This window comes from Ceratotherium simum, chromosome 20 (genome assembly GCF_057802395.1).
Source record: "Ceratotherium simum simum isolate JZ-2026a chromosome 20, ASM5780239v1, whole genome shotgun sequence".
Lineage (NCBI taxonomy): Eukaryota > Metazoa > Chordata > Mammalia > Perissodactyla > Rhinocerotidae > Ceratotherium > Ceratotherium simum.
Genome location: NC_141919.1, coordinates 8709886 through 8732891, shown reverse-complemented (window position 1 = coordinate 8732891; position 23006 = coordinate 8709886). Strand labels below are relative to the sequence as shown.

The 23006-nt window shown below is 39.7% G+C and overlaps 1 protein-coding gene across 1 annotated transcript in view; it reads right to left on the bottom strand.

Moving 5' to 3' along the window:
* Positions 1-13028: 13028 nt before the first annotated feature.
* FRMD3 (FERM domain containing 3) overlaps positions 13029-23006 on the bottom strand; it is a 285395-nt gene continuing 275417 nt past the window's right edge. The window contains exon 14 of the mRNA XM_087444424.1: positions 13029-16803. Within this exon, the coding sequence (XP_087300550.1) occupies positions 16205-16803 (599 nt within the window). The 3' untranslated portion in view covers positions 13029-16204. The remainder of the gene's footprint in view (positions 16804-23006) is intronic.

Sequence of the window (23006 nt, the reverse complement as noted above, 5' to 3'; positions counted from 1 at the left end):
ATTATAACAGGCATGAGGTAATATCTCATTATGCTTTTAATCTGCATTTCTATAATGACTAGTGATGTTGAGCATCTTTTCATGTACCTGTTGGCCATTCATATTTTGGAAAAATGTCTATTCAGGTCCTTTGCCCATTTTTTAATTGGGTTATATTTGTTTTGCTATTGAGTTGTATGAGTTCTTTATATATTTTAGATATTAACCCCTTATGAGACATAATATATGGTTTGCAAATATTTTTCCCATTCCGTAGATTGTCTTTTTACTTTGTTGATAGGTTCTTTTGCTGTGCAGATCTTTTTAGTTTGATATAGTCCCACTTGTTTATTTTTTATTTTCTTGCTTGTGCTTTAGGTGTTATATCTAGAAAATCATTGCCAAGATCTGTGTCAAGGAGTTTTTTTCCCTGTTTTCTTCTAGGAGTTTCATGGTTTCAGGTCTTATATTTAAGTCTTTAATTTCAAGTGAACTTTTGTGTAAGATCAGGGTCTAGTTTCATTCTTTTACATATGAATATCCAGTTTTCCCAGCACCATTTGTTGAAGAGACTGTCTTTTCCCCACTGAGTATTCTTGGCTCCTTTGTCAAATATTAGTTGACTGTATATGCGTGGGTTTATTTCTGGGCTCTCGATTCCGTTCCATTGATCTCTTTGTCTGTTTTTATGCCAGTATCATATTGTTTTGATTACTATAGCTTTATAATATAACTTGAAATCAGGAAATGTGATGCCTCCTGCTTTCTTCTTCCTTCTCAGGATTGCTTTGGCTATTCAGGGTCTTTTGTGGTTCTATATAAATTTTAGGATTGTTTTCCTGTTTCTATAAAAACTGCCATTGGAATCTTGATAGGGATTGCCTCGAATGTATAGATGGCTTTTGGTAGTATGGACATTTTAACAATATGAATTCTTCCAATCCATAAACACAGGATACCTTTGCATTTGTGTCTTCTTTGATTTCTTTCATCAGTGTCTTCTAGTTTTCAGAGTAGAACTTGTTCACCTCCTTGGTTAAATGTATTCCTAAATATTTTATTGCTTTTGTTGCTATTGTAAATGGGATCATTTTCTTTATTTCTTTTCAGAAAATTTGTTGTTAGTGTATAGAAACACTACTGATTTTTGTATGTTAATTTTGTATCCTGCAACTTTACTATATTTATTGATTAGTTCTAATAAACAGTTTTTTGGTTGAGTCTTTAGGATTTTCCTTATATAAAATCATGTCATCTGCAAATAGCAACAATTTTACTTCTTCCTTTCCAATTCTGATGCCTGTTATTTCTTTTTCTTGCCTGATTGTTCTAGCTAGGACTTCCAGTACTATGTTGACTAGGAGTGGTGAGAGTGGACACCTTGTCTTGTTCCTGATCTTAGAGGAAAAGCTTTCAACTTTCCACCATTGAGTATGATGTTAGCCATGGGTTTGTAATATATGGCCTTTTTTTATGTTGAGATAAGTTCCTTCTATGCCTAATTTGTTAAGTGTTTTTATCATGAACAGATATTGAATTTTGTCAAATGCTTTTTCTGCATCTATTGAGGTGATCATATGATGATTTCCTTCATTCTATTAATGTAGTATATCACATGGATTGATTTGCATATGTTGAACCATGCTTGTATCCCAGGGATAAATCCCACTTGATCATGGTGAAATAGCCTTTTAATGTGCTGCTGAATTCAGTTTGCTAGTATTTTATGGAGAATTTTTGCATCTATATTCATCAGGGATAGTGATCTATAGTTTTCTTTTTCTAGTAGTGTTCCTGTCTGGCTTCAGTATCAGGATAATCTGGACCTTGTACAATGAGTTTGGAAGTGTTCCTTCCTTTTCAATTTTCTGAGGGAGTTTGAGAAGGATTGGTATAATTCTTTAAATGTTTGTTAAAATTTACCAGTGAAGCCATCTGATCCTAGGCTTTTCTTCATTGGGAGGTTTTTGATTACTAATTCAATCTTCTTACTAGTAATTGGTCTTTTCAGACTTTCTATTTTTTCATGATTCAGTCTTGGTAGTTTGCATGTTTCTCAGAATTTTTCCATTTCTTTTAGATTGTCCAGTTTGTTGGTATATAGTTGTTTATAGTAGCCTCTTACGATCCTCTTTATTTCTGATCCTTTGTAGTATCAGTTGTAATGTCTCCTTTTTCATTTATAATTTTGTTGATTTAGGTCCTCTATCTTTTTTCCTTGATTAGGCAAGCTAAAAGCTTGTAAATTTTGTTTGTCTTTCCAAAGAACCAACTCTTAGTTAGGTTAATCTTTTCTATTGTTTTTCTGTTCTCTATTTCATTTATTTCTGCTCCAATTTTTATTATTTCCTTCCTTCTGCTAACTTTGGGCTCAGTTTGTTCTTCTTTTTCTAGTTACTTAAGGCATAGAGTTAGGTTCTCTATTTGGGATCTTTCTTTCATCTTAATGTAGACATTTATTGCTATGAACTACCCTCTTAGGACTGCTTTTGCTGCAGCCCATGAGTTCTGATATGTTATGTTTCCACTCTTGTTTGTCTCAAAAACGTTTTTTATTTTCCCTTTAATTTCTTCTTTGATCCATTGATTGTTCAGGAGACTGTTGTTTAATTTCCAACAATAACAAGAGGGCAAAACATGGGGAGTGTGGGATGCCCATGGGTCAGTTGGGGGATCCATGGATGAGGTGTCCCCAGAAGCTTGTGAGCAGGCTCCTTGGTGGAATCCACAATGCAGTTAGGATCTGCATTCCTTTAATGTCCTCTGATATTTCTATCTGCTGCTCTCCCCACTGCTTTCTGCCCCCAGTCATGTAGCTCTGATTCAGTACTCTGTATGGGGTGATAAAGAAATGACTTTCTTTGGTAGAATCCCATACAGCTGGGGAAGCCAGGTGCTCACTCACATACTGTCTCTTTCCCCTGCAGAATAAATCACAGGTTGAGGAAGATCTGTCTTGACCCTAAGCTGTACTGCTTTGGGGGAGGTGTGATGTGGGCAAAGTCAAACTATTCCTTTCACACACTTCTAATGCATCCAAACTCCTACTTTTTTATCCAGTGGGGTGCTGGAACTTCTCTGGAATCCTGCATTTCCACGAAGGCTCTCTTGTCTGTGAGTGATTGCCTAAGTCAGATTCCCTGGGGCTTCCAGACTGCAGCCTAGAGGGGCTGGAGCCAGTTCATGGGCCACTGCAAGGTCCACAGCCAGGGCTGAGGTCTGTCTGCCTATTACCTGATGCATGGGTGGGAAAAATTACCCCTGGATCCCTTGGCACATGACAGTGGATCCCACAGCCCCCTCAAAGGCACTTTTGTCCATGGTTGGATGCCAAATTTTTGTTTTTGAGAAGGAGGACAAAAATGAGGGACATCTTATGCCACCGTGATGCTGACGTCACTCAGTGTAGATTTCTTTTTATTCATTTTGGTGACGATTCTTCCAGTTTTCTGAATCTGTATATTGGTGTTTCTAATCACATTCAGGAACTTCAGTCAAAATAATGAAGTAGTTTTCTCCAGGCTCCTCAATTTATAAGTCAGAAATTTCTTTCCCTCCATAGTACAACATCTTCTCCAGGTGGCCCCTAATGTCCTCCAGCTCTTTTCATTTCCTCCCCAATCTATGTATTTTATTTGGGGCATTTAATTCATTTACATTTAAAGTAATTACTGATAGGGAAGGATTTACTATTAGCATTTTGTTAATTATTTTCTATATGCCTTGTTTCATTGTTTTATTTTGTAGTGACATACTTTGATTCCCTTCTCATTTCCCTTTGTGTATATTTTATGTATTTTTTCTTTGTGGTCACTGTTACAATTACATAAAACATCTTAAAGTTATAACAATCTATTTTAAACTGATAACTTCAATCACATATAAAAATTCTACTCCTTTATATCTCTTCTCGCAACCCCATTTTATGTTGTTTATGACACAAATTAACTCTTTTTACATTGTATGTCCATTAACATAGATTTATAATTACTTTTTATGCTTTTACCTTTTTAAGTGTATATCAAATTTAAAAATTATTTTTATACCTACATTACTATACTACAGGATTTTGTAGTTTTCTATATATTTATCTTTATCAGGGAGTTTTGTATGGTTTTGTGTTGCTGTTTATTGTCCTTTCAATTCATGTGGAAGAACTCCCTTCAGTATTTCTTGGAGGACAGGCCTACTGATGAACTCACTCAGTTTTTGTTTATCTGGAAAGTCTTCATTTCTCCTTTTGTTTTGAAGGACAGTTTTTTTCTTTCAGCACTTTATTATATCATCCCACTCTCTCCTAGCCTGCAAGGTTTCTGCTGATAAATATGCTTATAATATAATAGGAGCTCCCTTGTACATGATGAGGTACATGTACAGTTGATTTTTGACAGTTTGATTATGATGTGTCTCAGTATAATCTCTTTAGATTTATTCTAATTGAAGTTCCTTGAGCTCCTTGAATTTGTGTTTACATTTATATCCTCATCTTTGGGAAATTTTTGTCCATTATTTTTCAAATAGGCTCTCTGCCCTGTTCTCTCTTTCTTCTCCTCCTGGGACTCCCATAATGCATATATTGTTCTGTTTGATGGTGTCCCATATGTCTGTTAGCCTATCTTTGCTTTTATTCATTCTTTTCTCTTTTGCTCCTGGCCTTGGTAAATCTTTTCCTTTCTTTTTAAGGAAGTTTGGCGCTGTGCTAACATCTGTTGCCAGTCTTCCTCTTTTCTTTTTTCTCCCCAAAGCCCTAGTACATAGTTGTGTATCGTAGTTGTAGAGTTGTAGCTGTTCTATGTGGGACACCACCTCAGCATGGCTTGATGAGAGGTGGGTATGTCTGTGTTCAGGATCCAAATCAGTGAACCCCGGACTGCCAAAGTGGAACGCGTGAACTTAACTGCTACGCCACTGGACTGGCCCTGGCCCTTGGTAATTTTGAATGTCCTGTCTTTGAGTTCACTGATTCTTTCTTCTGCCTAGTCAAGTTTTTTGTTGAGCATCTCAAGTGAATTTGTCAATTCATTTATTGAATTCTTCAGTTCTAGCATTCTTGTTAGGTTCTCTTCATAGTTTCTATCTCTGTTGTTATTCTCATTTTTTTCATGCATTGTTTTCCTGATTTCATTTATTTGTCTTTCTATTCTGTCTTTTAATCACCGGGCATCCTTACAGTGGTTATTTTGAATTCTTTGTCTTGTAATTCATATATTTCCATTTGTTTGGCATTCCATTTTTTCGTCTAGAGATTTCATTTGTTCCTTGCTATCTTATGTTGGATTTGAGCATTTGGTAAAATCAGCCATCTCTCCCAGTCTTTGCAGTTTGATTTCATACAGGGAGGACTTTCTCTGATCAGCCTTGTTAGAGATTCTGGAGACCTCTCAAGCCTTTTCTGGGATGTGTCCTCTCTTGACTTGTGTGTGTAATCTCCTAATTGGAGAGGTTTGCCAGTTCCCCCTGAGGATCTTCCCCCAGTGGCTTTCTGTGGTACTGCAGCCTCTCTGGTGCTATAGTAAGCTATGGCCCTGGATTTCCACCTAGTGTCTATCTGTGGTACTGCACTCTGGTGCACATTGATAGCTTTTGTTCTCAACTGCCCCCAACCTGGTGCCTTGTTCTTATCAGCACTTAGATTCAGGCAAGACAGAAACCAGTCCCTCTGTCCATCCCATGAAAAGTCAGAACGTTGGACTTATGTTCCACTCTTGTCTTTCCCTCCTCAGGGAGAAGTTGGGAGTTTTCTTCCAATCATGCCATGCTGTACTGGAGGGAAGGGCTCTGGCGAGTGAGTGCCACAAATTTTTCTACTGAGCTTCAATTCAGTTGGCTTCATTCTCACCTGGGATGTAGGTAGCTCTTAACTGGTTTCTGGATTTCTCACAGGGCAATTGGTCCACGTATTGTTGCTAATTTGGTTTCTTCATGGAAGAAGGGGGGTCTGGGAGTTCCTACTCCACCATCTTACTCTGGTCAGTCCCCTTTGTTCAGTTCTTTCCAGACTCAACTTCTATCACCACTTCAGGCAGCTGCAGTTTTAAACTGTTGCCACTAATTGTTTTTGAATAATGTTCTGGGAAAGCTAGGAGCACAGAGGGAGTTCTGAATAAGGTCAAATAAAGAGAAGTCTGAGAATGGAGCTTTTCAAGGAGCTGCCGTACAGGTCAAATAGTAACCATTCTCTGGGGGTTGAGCTGTTAGGGAACTCCAAACCCATTTTGCCCTCTCCAGTGGCTACAATTAGGTTGTTTTCCACAGCTATCATGGTCATGACCTTTTTGGTTTAGGATATTGCAGGGCTGCTGAGAGGGAGGTGGAATAGGGCAAGTTAAAATGCATCAAAGCGAGGCCAGCCCTGTGGCATAGAAGTTGAGTTTGGCATGATCTGTTTTGGCAAGCTGGGTTTGTGGGTTCGTATCCTGGGTGTGAACCTACACCACTTGTTAGCCATGCTGAGGCAGTAACCCACATACAAAGTAGAGGAAGATTGGCACAGATGTTAGCTCACGGCTAATCTTCTTCAAGCAAAAAAGAGCAAGATTGGCAACAGATGTTAGCTGAGAGCAAATCTTCCTCACCAAAAAAGAAAAAAAATGCATCAAAGCTTGCTGATCTTACCAAGATTCAGCAGGTTTTTCTTGAATAAATTTTTGTTAGTTATTTGCAAGGCTTTGGTTAATTTACATAATTCTGGAAATGTTGATTTTCACAGTTTTTGCCAATATTCTCATTGTTTTTATGGATTTTCAGAGGTCCTTACTCCAGCACTCCGGAAAGTGCTTCTTCATCAAATATAATTTTAATGTCACCTAATGATTCAACTAGCTCTTCTTTCAATTTTATTGAAAGCAAAGAATTGGTAATGGCCTGACCTGCAAAAGGATTTGTCACACTGTCATTGGGATCATTCACTCTCTCAGTTACACAGAATTATACCACAAGGGCTTTGCCAAATCCTAGATGCTGAATTTTAATTTTTCTCCATTCTCTTTCACTTATAGGCACCTTGTTTAACCCAACCTAATCAGCAACGTTTGAGAAAATCAAAATATTAGCAAAAAGATTAGCTCCCTCACTTTGTACTTTATAAAGAAAGAGGAAATCTTTTCTATAAGGTAGACTCTTCATCATTATTTAGATGGTTTTATTTTATTTTATTTTTTGGTGAGGAAGACTGTCCCTGAGGTAACATCTGTGCCAGTATTGCTCTATTTTGTATGTGGGTCACCTCCACAGCATTGCTTGATGAGTGATGTGTAGGTCTGTGCCCAGGATCTGAACCCATGAATCCCGGGCCGCCAAAGCAGAGCACGCGAACTTAACCACTGTGCCATCAGGCTGGCCCCTATTTGGATGGTTTTAAATTCTCAATGAAAGAAAAATTAGCCATATGCATTTGGCTTTCACAATTAAATCTTCAGTTCTGACCATCAAGGGGTCACTTTCATGCCTCCCACAGCATTCATTTAACCCTTCAGGGTAAGTGACATAATTTGCAGGGCCCAGTGTAAAATGTAAATGTGGAGCCCCTTGTTCAAAATACAGGGGAAAAGTACAGGGAAAGGTGCTAAAATATAAAGGTTTTTCTTTTAAAAATATTTTATTACTTATAAAACATAATAGGGTAATACTGATACACGAGTAACAATATTTATGTTACAACATGTAATGTTACAACATGTAATGTTACAGATTGCAAAAAACAATATATTGATGCCATAATTTTATATAATACAGTAAATAACGATACTTTATTATATCAACATGTATATCAATATATAAATCTCTTGATTGATCATAGATTTTTGGGGGGTCACTTTTCTGCAAATTCATTTATGAGGCCATCAAAACTTATTTTAGCAACTTCATTTTCAATTGATATAATTAAAGTAACATCACTTGCTCTAGACAAATGCAAGATCACATATAATTCTTGATAATTTTTAGTTTTAAGAAGGATCTTTCTGCTAATGCAACTGTTCCTGGAGCTGTTAAGAGTATTTTATAGCCTGTAACAACATTAGGATAAATTTCTGATAAATTATTTTGAAACAAATTTTAGTGCATTTAGAATTAATGGTTCTTACAGAACAATTTTTCTAAAAAGATTTAACTCTTCTTACAAATCAGTTTTTTGCAAGTCTCAGTGTAGCATTAAATGTTAATTTATATAGTAGCATTTTAATGTTTCCTCTAACATTTCCTGTGACTTGCAGAGGTTGTACAAGAAGCTGAAAGTAGTTTCATGATTTGTATATAATTTTAAATGCCTGTTTATGAACGCTAATACAACTATATGTTCAACCACAAGGAAAAGTAATTTTACAATTGTAAATTGTAATTATTTTTAATAATTGGTCCATGCAAGTTTTTATATGAATATAGTGGTTTTTCTCTGTGGAACGTGAGGATCTTTAAATTTAATTTCTATTTCCGAGCCTGTGGATATTTGTTTTGTAATGTTGCAGTGGTTTTCAAAACCCAAGATTCTAAACTCTCTGAAGAATTCTGATAACTCTGATATAGTTTATTGCAATGTCCATGTATACACTTTTATGTTGTAATAAGTTACTGACAGAGTTTAATGCCTGAGTGGTGGCAGTTCCAGTCCTAGTGTTGAGGCAAGAGACTTGGTATCTGTGCAGATCTTCAGGGATGGTGTCCAGGGTCCGATGGGCACCTGGCCTCCCGCCCTGGGTTCCAGCTCTGCCCCTCTGTGGGATGCCTCCTTTCTCCCAGGGCCAGCTCCTGCTGCAGCTCTCTTCTTCGCCATTAACATGGGCTCAGGTTCTGGTGCAGGCAGTCCCCTCAGGGACCCCTGGGGCCTCAGAGTGCCCTGTGTGTGTACATGCCTGGTATCCAGGCCAACTGCTCAGCATGCATGGTGCCCACTGTTGTCTGGCTGATCTCCTGCACAGGTCTCACTGTCCCATTGGACTTCACTTACAAAACACAAGTTTAAAGATAGAATTATTAAGAATTTCAAGATGGTGAGGGCAGAGCATTAAACCAAACCTTTGCGAACAGGGCCTTGCACAAGTTCACAGGTCACATGCCGCTGAAACCTCTCCTGAATCTCTAGTTCTGAGCTAGGGGTGATTTTGCCCATCAGGGTGGGCTACCTTGGGTTTTACCTGTGTGAGATTCTGAAAGAAGCTCTGAAAGGAGAGCCCCTGAAAGAAGGGTGACAAATATGTTACCAAAAGTAGGCCCTCACCAAAGTCTGGCATTCTAAAGCACAGAGGTCTTCTCCTCCTCTCTGTACAGTAGTTCTACCATAGCATCTCCTGGGAGATGCCAGTGCTGGGCAGCTTCCATACCTGCTTTCAGCTGCACTCTTGTTTCTTGGGAGAGCTAGCCAACTTGAAGAGGGGAAGAAAGAGTGGTGACAGCAACTGACTTGGAAATTGCCCAAGTAAGACTTCGTTGCTCAAGTAACAGTCCAAGATGGACGCGGTTTAGGGTGAGGTGTGGGGTGCTCCACTCCACACAGTCATTCAAGGATTCAAGTTGCTGGCAGCTCTAAAATCCTTAACTGGTGGCTTCAAGGTCACTGCGGGTGTTGACATCCAGGGGCAAATGGACGCTACACCTAGTCCAGGGCTTGGAAGTGACACAGATCACTTCCTATTCAAATTCCATTGGCCAGAACTGTGGAATACAGCTATACTTACGTACATGAGGGCTGGAAAAAGTCTGATTCTGTATACAGGATGAAGAGGAAATGGTTCTGGTGATCAGCTGCCAGCCTCTCCCACAAGAAATTTGGAAAAATGGGAGATTCGGAGTAAAGTGGGTATAATGCATCCCCAGCCCTTCTGAGACAGGTATGGCCATGGGAACACCTGGTCTGTTGGGGCAGCTGCCCTGAAAGGCATCTTTCTAGCTGTGAGTCCTTGTTCTCATTGATAGTGTTTGGTTCACATTACACCCTACATTCTGGGAAGAGCATGCAGGGAGCATCAGCATCAAACAAGCGCCAAACTGACTGACACTTCTTGTTATAAATGATCCAATTGGCTTTTGCACAGCTCAGTCTCGAATGTACTTCGTGTGAATCAGTTGCTCACAGTTAAGCTGATCATCAACATACCGTATGTGCAGACTGGAAATGGCGGATCAGGACCATGGAAACAAAAGCAGCATTGAGATTATTCTAACCCTCTACCCACCTCACATTAAATGAGAAATCCAACATTATAAATGGCAAACAAATTGAGTGTGTAGCATTAAATATGCAATGCCAGAAGGCTCATTTAAAATAATCTGTGCAATTTATAGTCTCACACCAAACGACATGATATAATTAATTTTTGTGAATTTTAATCTGATTCTTGATGGCAGGTAGGAGAGCTATGATTATAGGGCAATCTTTCCCTATTTCACCTTGTCAATATTTTAGAGAAACAAGCTGGAGAAGTTGTTGACAGAGGGCATCTAGCTGACTGGGCAAAGCCTTACAGGTAGAGTGTCTGGAATGGTCCTAGTTAACACTTGTTGCTGTGATATACTCATTAAAAACACCCCCTCACTCTCACAAGAGTCTTGGTTTGGACGATAAGTTATATGGTAACCCTACGACCAGGGAGCAGTACCTTTATGCGGCCACCACTGCTCAGGGGCTGGTTTGCTATTTTGCAGAACCAGCAGCTCAGGGTTGTTAGGACACTCAGGCTGATCCAGGATGGAAGAAGCTGATTCACACTAAGGAAATTACAGGAGACTGATGCTTAAACCAGAACACCAAGATTTAAACTTATTATGAAGAATGTAACTGCCAAGCAGAGCAGAAACTAATGTGGGTTTGTTAGTGTGTTGTCTCCCTTTAAGGGTAGTCTCCTTGGAAAGCCCATTATCAAAGTCAATTCTTGTGGATGAGGAGATTTAAGGTGATGGATGAAGGAGATGCTGTAATTTGCAAGACATGTTTTATTACTTGGTACTCACACAAAGTATATCCTTTGTTCTACTAAGAATTTTCCTTTATAACCAGGAATGTGGCGTTGGTTCTCTTTCCAAAGAGATATTTGGGGTAAGCATCAGCTACAGGTAAAGAATAGGGATGTGTGGTTCCAATCGACTTGCTGTTCTTTCTTGCTATTAAGTGCCAAGTTCTCTCACTCATTTGCAAGGCCTGTCAAGGCCAGTGTCAATGGCAGACATCCCCTGATGTTCAGCCAGGAGCAGCCTTCTCCACTCCTTCTTTGCTGGCAACGTCGGAGGTTGCAGAGATCCTAGATATTCCCCACCATCCTGCCCCTGCTCCCACCTCACTTCCCAACAGACAATAGACACAACGGCCAGGAGAGGATTAAAATCAGCTTTATTAATAGATTGGAGAACATAGCTGGGGTCTGAGGCCCATGTGAGGCTTCTTTTGTCCTCTCTGAAGTGATGACAGCTGAGCCCACTGGGCTGGGCGCACCAAACTTACCGACCCCGTCACAGACTGAGGCTGGAATGTGGAGAGCCGAGTCCTGGTTGGGCCCACCATGGGCAGGTCCTGCTGGGTCTGTTTACTGCATGTAGACTGGAAGCCCAAAAGCAGGTCCAAGAGAAAGAGAGAGAGAGAGAAGAAGCAGGAGCACGAGTAAGCAGGGACCTTTAGCACATTATCTCCACCCAGTAGAGAAAGACGGCCCAAAGAGTCTCAAGTTCATCAACCACAACCATCCCAAGGTCACCCACAGGTAGAGGCTTCTCCCCACTGCTTTCCTTCCAAGCTGGAGAGTGATTGGAGAGTTGTCCCCTATTATTTGGCTGAGAAAGGAATGTGGAATAAGGAAAAGAGTTACTCCCAAGAGGCGAGGTTGGGTCAGGAGCCTGGACTGCTCAGCGAATAAGTGGCCAAGGGCCATTTTGTGTGAGCCTTCCAGTCTGTAGACACTAACCAAACAAAGGGGCTGGCTGGAGCTGCTGGAATCAGGACCATAGGTCCATGAGTCACCTCACGCCTGAATACTAACCACTGAATTCCTTTTTTTGCCTGTACTCTAGAGCCTGGACCTCTGAGGACTGCTGAGTAAGAACCTGTCAGACTTCCCCTACCCCTAGCCCCCGGGTGGGTGAATGAGTGAGCAAAAGGTACACACTTCCAGTTAATAAGATAAATAAGTCCTGGGGACATACTATACAGCATGGTGACTCTAGTTAATTCTGTATTATATATCTGCAAGTTGCTAAGAGAGTAGATCTTAAAAGTTCTCATCACAAGAAAAAAAATTGTAACTGTGTGAGGTGATGGATGTTAACTAAACTTATTGTGGTAATCATTTTGTAATATATACATGTATCAAATCATTATGTTGTACACCTAAAACAAATGTATGTCAATTATGTCTCAAGAAAACTGGGAAAAAGAAAAGACCTTGACAGACATAAGAGGCCAGCACAGCTGGGGTACACTGCGGCTTGAGATCTCTGGCGTTCCTGTTGTAAAGAGACCTCCCCCCGCCTTTTGCTTCATTTAGAGTAAGACCTCTGACTCAGCTGTCAGGTGTGGAGTTGTTAGCCTTGTGCCAAACCAAAACAGAGGGCCTTTCACGCTATGCTGTGTGCAGGAGAAGACAGGAGTAGACTAGTAAGATCCCTCCAAGGTCGGTCAACAGATGGGGAAGTGTAATGGCCAGTGCCACAGAGTCTGGTGTAGCTCTCTCTGGCACAGGAAGGTACCCTTTTCTGGCCAGAAGTGATGACATACTAATTTCTAGCACTCTAAAATCCCTCCACCTACTCATCATGCAGAACACTCCTCATCTATTTTTTCTGTGCTTTTCTATTTCTCTTGTTATCGTAATGGCATTAATTAGGCTATAGCTTTTTGTTCGAGTGCATTTCCAGTGCACACAGGATTCCTGATTTTAGCCTGAGTGACTTCTGCAAAAGGCTACTCCTATCCATTACCTGTGATTTTTTTTTTCCCCCCATATTATCACCATTCAAGGATGACCTCATTCATGGTCCTAACAGCAGTGTTCTGTAGTTTCCAAAAGGCTATTTATGCAACTTTACTTTGAATAAAACTAAATGATTGCAGAAACATTTTTCCCCAGAGTATTTTTATTAGGGATTCCTGCCACCATATTAACATATAAAACAATCTGGATGCTGACATAGAAATGCAAATTTCACTATACAAAGATAAGGCTCCAATCACAGGTAACATGGCCCCATATCGCTAGTATTTCAATGAAATCCACTCATTTTGAATTCTTCCCAGAGTTGTCTTTATAAATATTAGACAAACCACAAAATATATTCCAAACACATAACATTTTACAGTATGTTCCAAGCACAGAAATACACGATACTTTACCTACATTTTTTGCATGATCCAACTTGCATTAGCACTAAAGACAGGATTGTGTGTGTATATGTATTTGCCATATATATGTGTATATATAACCACAAACGTACACACAGTGGTTTTCATGGAAAATGTAAACCTTGGAGACTACAAGTTTTATCCACCATGGTATCTGAGAAGGAAAAGGAGTAATAACATGTCACAAATTCCTCAAGTGGGTAAAAATAAACACAACTATGTGTGAAGGGTATATCAGTTATGTGTATACAAATACACACATATATACAGATTCATAGATAAACATATATATATATATACCAATAATATGGAATATACATATACTCACACACTTGCTGTGAACTCTCTGTCTCACTCTATTACATCCTCTCCATCTTTGGAAGCAGTCTTTTCCTCATTTGATTCAGGCAACTGGTGACCATCTTCTAACAAAACTTAAGTGGCTATATCTACGAGGCTCTTATTCTATCCTAACACAATGGCATTTCAGGATCCCAGTTTTACTTTTGGTGGCTATTGTTTAAATTCAGCAGACCCTATCCTGTCAACTTCCTTGCTTAAAAACATTTCTATTCAACAGTGAAGTTTTTGCCTAAGAGAAAAGAGATGTTAGCTGGAAATATTAAAATAATGTATTTATTACTCCTTAATATAAATCTGCATGGTTGGACTACGGGTAATATTTATCCTGTGAGTTATTTTTCAAATGTTTTACTATGGGCAATATGTTACTTCCATAATTTAAAAAATATTATTTAACATTATTTTAAAAGAATGAGGGCTAAATGATTTGTTCTGGTTAGAACTTCAAACAAAATTATATGAAGCATGATTAGAAGGGGGCTAATTCTGTGCAGATTACACTGGAGTATCCTTATTTCAGAAGGTATGACTTAGAAGTCATATAAAAAAAGAAGAGCGAAAAAAAACCTTCAGTTTCAAAGCTGGCCATTTGAAAACTTCCAGAATAAACTATAGAAAATATACTTCAGTATTGGTATCAAATTTCACATATTAAATGTTCTTTATTAAAAAGCAAAATCAATCACCAAAAGCACATGAGAAAGAATACCCTATAAACTTCATAGCAAATGTGTATCATAGTTTGCTCAACTGAAGGCTCCATGAGATGATTTTTAAAACTGATTTCCAAAATCAAATATCTAATAAAGCACTCAGAGATCCATTGACTAGGACTGGAATGGCCAATTTGGAAATTATGCTAATGATAGAGTTGGAGTGTCTATTAGAGTTAGGGGGTGATTACAGGCAGCCCAATCTCTTTGCAAATGGAAGCAATGGAATGTTTTCAGTCCATGGAGAAATCCCAATGCTCCATGCTCTAAGCGCCATACTCCTTTCTTTCTCACTTGTACCACAGTATTGGTAGGCACTCCGCATGGAAGGGCATCAGAGCCTTTCTTTCATGGATTTAAGGGTATGCAGGAAGGTACTAAAGCGTTTGTCCCCTCTACTGTCTGGTTAGGGAGTCATCTCACTACTTTACCCAAGCTGGGAAATGGCATATCACCTAATGAGTCTCGTCCACTCTCATTTTAATTATGAATGAGTTAAGATCTTAAGAAAACCAGGAAAGGAAGGGAGTCTAATGACCACCACAAAGGAGGATCATCAGCATTTAAACAAAGCCAAAATCCATCTTCTTCATTCTCTCTCTCTCTCACATACACACCTCCTCTTTTGAAGTTTCTTCTCCAAATCACAATAAACTGCCTGTGGGACCGAAAAACGTTGCTTAAAGTGTCTCCACTTTTATTGAGATCCACTTAAACATATTCACGTCAACTCGGACAGCGAGTGCTCTGTTCTTTGCACCATCTAGGACCCTGCATCACCATCACTTGCATAAAACAGATCGTTCGCCTGCGGCCACTTGCCTACCAGCCTCATTAGAACTCTATTTTGCTACTTGCCATTTGTCCAGTTCCCATCTGCTTCCACTCTTGGGTTCATGTACAATAATATGCAATTAATAGCATATCTTTTAACTTTTTTCCTTTAAAGTTTCACTCTCTTTTAAAACATCCTGCTTCCCCAGCCAAAATATATGGACAGAACGCAAAGGAAACTAACAGGTCATCTCGTCCAAATACTTTGAAAAATGGACCACCCTGTGTCCATTTGATGCTTTCAGTTTCTACATCCTCCAGTTCCATCATCCATTTTAGGAACTTAATTTATTACAGTGTCTTTCTACCTATTTTCTATCTCGTATGCACGTAACAACAAATTATGCGATTATTCAGCCAAAAACATTTTTAAAAACAAACCAGTGCTAAAACATTAAAAAATTCCTGACACACTCTTTGTGCATTAGTCTTACAATCTGTACACTTAAATAACTCCAGGAGGCTTCTTTTTTGCTAAAAATTTACGAAAATATTTTGAACACATAAAAATATTTTTAAAAAAACAAAAACAAAAGCCCAGCATAAATTTAGTTGTATAGGCATTGGTTAGAGGATGTTATTTTCACTAAGGATTATATTCAAAAACTTTCTCTTGGGTTTTTACTAAAATTCTGATTCTGAACCTCAGAGCTCGTAATGGTGCTAACTATTAAAAAAGGGGAAATCTCATTAAGCTCAATGTATTATGTATTATGATATACTAGATAAAGAGTATGTCTGTACTATAATAAAAAATAAACATACTTTTGGTTATTTAAAGGCCATCTTCCTGAACTGTAACTAAAGTAACTGTATTTGATTTAAACTTATTTAACTGCAGTGAATTATGGAAAGCTAACTTAAAGGTTTGAATAATCAGTTATGAGTAAGGAACACCTGTTGCTGGCCCTGGGACCATTCAGAACCAGGCATTTGCTGAAGGAAAAAAATCACTAGTATTGAATATAGCCCTTAGTCATATGAGATATGAACTTTATGAGCAACCCAGCATGTAGAGAATAAGGTTTACTTTGCCAGCCACCCACTCCTTGAGAGGACAGTAGTATTCATAGTGAAACTGCTCAAACTCGGGCGTCTGGCGAATTTCACATAAGAAGGAGAGATCAATACCTGACTCCAAAAGGAGGAGGAGCAGGGGGAATACAAAGAGCAGCAGCCCCAGGCCCACCACCAGGAGCCTGGAAAAACTCTTGACCAGTGGGTTCACCCGAATATGGCTGCTCAGAATGTCATAGCTCCACGACAAAGCTTGGTGAGCCTCCTTCAGCTCCTCTTCTTCAGCCATCAAAAAGGCATTTTCATCTGCTTCCAGTTCCTCGAACGAATCTGTGTCTTCTCTTTCCAGCTCCAGCCTAGATGGACAGTCAAAGAGCATGTCAATCTCGTCATCGTCAACGGGAGTGGGGAGCAGGCTGGCACTCGGGTTGTATGCCAGTTCAGAGATGGTCAAGGGCTCTTCTCTTATTTTATCTTCCTCCTCGCGAGGGGGCTTCTCATACTCCCGGGCTTCCCTCACTGGTGAGCTGGAGATCAAGGGGGCAGAAATATCGTCTTCTTTGGGTAAGGGAATACCTGTAAAGAGATATTTTTTTCTTAATTTTAAATTTCAGGTTTTCTTTCTCCACCAAGATCTGTACATGGGAACAAACCAAAAAAATAAAAATAAAAAAAGAATGGAATTCAAGAAATATATGAAATTGTTCTGTGGAATCCTGACTTTTAACAAAGTCATTTTAGTAACAGATACTGTACCATAGATTCTAAGGTCAACATGCTAAACCCAAAATAAGCAACACACCTCAAATGGTTGGCAGTATTTACCACATTTACATGTGCAATTATGGTCTGCAAACCAACTTTGGTCATGTCTGCAAGAATAAAACGACGATAAATCACTATTATGTTATAATTATGAATGGTGTCTTTTAGAAGTCAACACTGTCATCCAATAAAGTATTACAGTAAAATATAGAATCTACTATCCAGTGACAATCACTTTATTATTATTATTATTATTTGTGAGGAAGACTGGCTCTGAGCTAACATCCATTTCCAATCCTCCTCTTTTTGCTGAGGAAGATTAGCCCTGAGCTAACATCTGTGTCCATCTTTCTCTATTTTGTATGTGAGATGCCACCACAGGATGGCTTGATGAGTGGTGCGACAGTCCGCGCTGGGGATCTGAACCTGTGAACTTTGCCAAACCTGCGAACCCTGGGCCGCTGCCCCGGGCGGAGCGCGTGAACTTAACCACTATGCCACCGGGTGGCCGCTACCACTTTATTATTTTTATGTATTGTTTTCTAGTCTTCATTCTAGGCACAATTTCGTGGTTTCTATTTTTATATAATTGCAATCATATCATATGCACAAACTTACATCTTGCTCCTTTCATTTAACATTTTAGACATTTTCTGTTGACATGAATTCCCATTGGTATTATTTATTATGGTTGCCAAATTCTCTCTTTAGTTAATACAATAAATTAGTTGCCTACTGGCAAACATTTAGATTGCTTTGCAGTTGTAAAAAAAATGCTATGACACATTTTTACATATAAAGCCTTTTTTCCCCTCTTGTTTCAGTTCATTTGCCATAGATAGATTCTGAACGGAAAATTGACTGGTCATAGGGTATGAACACTATTTCTTAAAGTTTATTGGGGGAGAGGTGTTTCTCAATGCCTCATTTTACAGAGGGGAAATCCAGTTACCTATTGTCAGGTCTAAGGCTAGCTCTCCTAATTTTGAGTCTTGAGTTCTTAATGGGAAATAAAGTCAGAATCAAAGAAGTATTCCCCAGGATGGCTCTACAATACAATACCAAATCGGTAGCCAGGTGCATCAGGTAACTGTAAACCAGCTTTTAATGAATACATTTCAGGATTTGTCTCTCTTCAAGATATGCAGGAAGTGATGTCACCAAGATGGCGATATAAGTCGTTCCTGACTTCACTCCCCCTCACAAGAAGAACAACTAACAACTCCTCATGGACAAGACACCACTGAGAGAAGCCTAGAACACGGGAGTGAGGCTGAAGGACCCCCCCGCCCCCCCGCACCACAGAGACCAAGACAGACTGCAGGAGAAGAGAAGAGGAGCAGCTACACACTGACCACATTGCCCCTTCCCCAGGCTGGTGCAGCACTGCCGAGAAGTGCCCCCTGAGCCTATAGTTCCTACAGTAGGAAAAGAGAGCCCAGGGGTGACATCCAGCCTCCCTGACCCCAAGCACTGTGGGTCACTTTGTGGCAGCCTTTACTCTGGTTTTGCCCCACGGGGATCACAGGGGAATCTGTGGGGCTCAACCACTAGGAATCTGGTTGTGACAGAGAAGGAGGAGAACAACCAGCACTCAGATCTTGGCAGACCGAGTTCCTACCTGCAAAGCCCAAGTAGTCATCCCAACCAGAGGCTTTATTCATCTGTAGAACCAAGCTGATGGTGTAGCCTGACCAGGGAACTTGGCTGGGTGCAGGTCTGCCTGATTCGGGTCCTCAGATGAGGAGATTTGCTGGCGCTGGAGCCCAGTCTGCCCATGTGCAGGTAGAAGAGCTGAGTCATAGCTCCATCTGCTGTGGAGAATGGTCTCCAGCCCCATCTGATAGGAAGAGCTGGTGAGAACATCTGGAAGCGACGTTACTCAGCAATGCTTGAGCCAAGAGGTGGGCAGACAGAGCTGACTGCCCCCAGAGCAAAGAAATTGGGGTATGGATCAGCTTGAGTGAAGACCACAAAGAAAGAGCCTTAGTGGCCTTGGAGCTACTTCTCCCACTGTGCCCAGGCAGGGAAACTAATTCATAGCCCCACTCATTGCTAAATATAGCCTTCATCCCACCTGAACAGGGAACCTTACCAGAGCACATGGGAAGCTGGATGGCCCATCCAACAGCCCTGCTTACAGTGGCATGTGAACAGAGAGCACAGCCCTTGGCTTTACCTGTCTGCAGAGCAAAACCGGTGGCCTCAACTGAATAAGATATCCAGTGCACACTCTTGCCTGATTTGGGTCCCCAAACAATGAGCCATGCAGGCCCTGGGTCCCATCCTACTGCCTCATCAGGACAGGAAAGCTAATTCATAGCCCCACCTACTGCTGAGTATAGTACCCAGCCCATACCATCTAGTAAACCTGACTAGTGAATCTGTGGAGCCCATCCTACTGCCTCACTTGGGCAGGGAACCAAGCAAGCAGTCCTATGCAGCTGTTCTCAGCCAGAGGCGCAGCCCTCCACCCACGGCCTCAGAGCTCAAACAGTTGCCTGGCTCAAAAATAGACCCTAACAGCAGGGTCTTCCCAAGGATGTTACTGGCAGATACATCCAGAAACACAAACTAAGCTGACTGGTGAAGAACTCTGTCACAGTGAACCTGCAAAGTCCAGAGGAGGAGACCACTTACTCAAATGTGCAGATACCAATGTAAGGAATCAAGGATCACAAAAAATCAGGTAAATATAACATTACCCAAAGAAACTAATAAATCACTAATAACTGACCCTATATAAATGGAGATCAACTGTCATAGAATTCAGAATAATCCTCTTAAAAAAGTTTAGTGAACTACAAGAACATAACATAACTAAACAAAATAAAAAAAACAATGAATGAATAAAATGAGAAGTTCAACAAAGAAATAGAGACCATCCGAAAAACCCCAAACAGAAATCCTAGAGCTGAAAAATAAAATAACTCAACTAAAGAATTCAACAGAGAGCTTCAAATGCAGACTTGACCACACAGAAAAGAGAATCATCAATCTGGAAGATAGGACATTTGAAATTATACAGTCAGAGGAGCAAAAATAAAAGAAGGAGAAAGAGTGAAGCCAGTCTATGACACTTATGGGACACAATGAAAAGAAACAATATTTGCATTATGGGAATTCCAGGAGGAAAGGAGAAGAGAAAGAGACAGAAAGTATATTTAAAACAACAATGAAAACTTCCCAAACCTGGGGAGAGAAACAGACATCCAGATTCAAGAGGCCCAAGGAACCCCAAATAGGTCAACACTGAGACACATTATAATCAAATTGTCAAATGTCAAAGACAAAGAATTTTAAAAGCAGCAAGAAAAAAGAGAGAACTTACATAAAAGGGAACCCCCATGAGACTATAAGTGGATTTTTCAACAGAAACTTTTCAGGCCAGAAGAGAATGGGATGAAATAGTCAAAATATTTAAAGAAAAAAAAACTATCAACCAAGAACATTATATCCAGTGAAGCTGTCCTTCAGAAATGAAGGATCAATAAAGACTTTCCAAAACAAACAAAAGCTGAGGGAATTCGTCACCTCTACACCTGCCTTACAAGAAACGCTAAAGGGAGTTCTTTGAGTGGAAATAAAAGGATGCTAATTAACATCATAAAAACATAAGCAGGCAATGTAAAACATAATGGTAAAAATATAGCCAAAGTTAGATTTTGTAATGAGGTAATGGTGGTGCATAATCCACTTACAACTCTAGTTTAATAGTTAAAAAACATAGTAATAATAACCATAACTACAATAATTTGTTATTAGTTACACAATATAAAAATATGTACATTGTAACATCAATAACCTAAAAGGTGAAGGGGAAGAGAAGTACAAGTGTATAGCTTAGGAATTCTATTGAAGTTAAGTTGTTATTAGTTTAAAATAGGGTGTTATAATTTTAAGATATTTTTATGTAAGCCTCATGGTAATCACAAGGGAAAAACCTGTAGGAATTACACAAAAGATCATGATAAAGAAGTTAAAGCATGCTGATACCACAAGACATCACAAAAAAAGACAGCAGGATAAAAAACAAGGAACAGGGCCGGCCCCGTGGCTTGGTGGTTAAGTGAGCGCGCTCCACTGCTGGCGACCCGGGTTCGGATCCCGGGCTCGCACCGGCGCGCTGCTTCTCCGGCCATGCTGAGGCCGCGTCCCACATACAGCAACTAGAAGAATGTGCAGCTATGACATACAACTATCTACTGGGGCTTTGGGGGGAAAAATAAATAAATAAAATCTTTAAAAAAAAAAAAAAAAACAAGGAACAATGGATCTACAAAACACCCAGAAAACAATTATTAAAATGGCAATAGTAATCTCTTACTTATAAATAATTACTTTAAACATAAACAGATTAAATTCTCCAAGCAAAAGACACAGAATGGCTGAATAAATAAGAAAGCAAGATCCAATGATATGCTGCCTACAAGAGACTCACTTTAGCTTTACAGACACACATAGACTGGGAGTGAAGGGATGGGAAAAGATATTTCAAGCAAATGGTGACCAAAAAAAAAGAAGAAGTAGCTATACCTGTATCAGACAAAATAGACTTGAAATTAAAAATGGTAAAAAGAGACAAAGAAGGTCATTATATAATGACAAAGTGGTGAATACGTCAAGAAGATATACCAATTGTAAATATTTATGCACCCAACATTGGAGCACCTAAATACATAAAGCAAAAACAGAGGGGCCGGCCTCCTGGCGTGGCGGTTGAGCGTGCACCCTCTGCTACTGGCCACCCCGGTTCGGATCCCAGGCGCGCACCAACGCACCGCTTCTCCGGCCACGCTGAGGCCACGTCCCACATACAGTAACTAGAAGGATGTGCAGCTATGACATACAACTGTCTACTGGGCCTTTGGGGAGAAGAGGGGAAGAAAAATGAGGAGGATTGGCAATGGATGTTAGCTCGGAGCCGATCTTTCTCCGCAAAAAGAGGAGAATTAGCATGGATGTTAGATCAGGGCTGATCTTCCTCACATAAAAAAACAAAAAAAGAAACAAAAACAGAGCTAAAAGGAGAAATAAACAGCAATACAATAATAGTTGGGGAATTTACTATCCCACTCTCAACAATGAACAGATCATCCAGACAGAGAATCAATGAGGAAACAGTGGATTTGAATAACGCTATAGAGCAAATGGACCTAACAGACATATATAGAACATTCTACCTGACAACAGCAGAATACACATTCTTCTCAAGTGCACATGGAACATTTTCTAGAATAGGCTATAAGTGAGGCCACAAAACAAGTCTTTGCAAATTCAAGAAGACTGAAATCATACCAGATATCTTCTTTGACCACAATGGTATGAAACTAGAAATCAATAACACAAGGAAAACTGGAAATTCATGAATACATGGAAATTAAACAACACTCTCCCGAACAACCAACAGCTCAAAAAGAAATTAAGGGGGAAATTAAAAAGTATCTTGACTGCCCATTATTGTTATGTTGCTTTTCCTAATTGAGCCAGACATTTCTTGTAGAATTTCTCTATTTTAAAAACATCTTAGTTCTTCCTCCTCTTTCACCTGAATCATTTCTAGATTTCTATCTCTGAGCTCACTAACCCTCTCTTTCATATCGTCTGCATGATGCAGTCTATACAAAAGTCAAAATATAATGATGTACACCTGAAATTTATATAATGTTACCTCAATAAAAAAAATTATCTTGAGACAAACAAAAATGGAAACACAACATACCAAAACATATGTTATGCAGCAAAGCATTTCTAAGAGGGAAGTTCACTGTAATAAACACCTACATTAAGAAGCAAGAGGGGCCGGCCCCATGGTGTAGTGGTTAAGTTCAACATGCTCTACTTTGGCACCCAGGTTCAGGGGTTTGGATCCCAGGTGCAGACCTACACCATGCTGTGGTGGTGACCTACATACAAAATAGAGGAAGATTGGCACAGATGTTAGCTCAGGGCTAATCTTCTTCAGCAAAAAAGGAAGAAGACTGGCAACAGATGTTAGCTCAGAGCAAATCTTC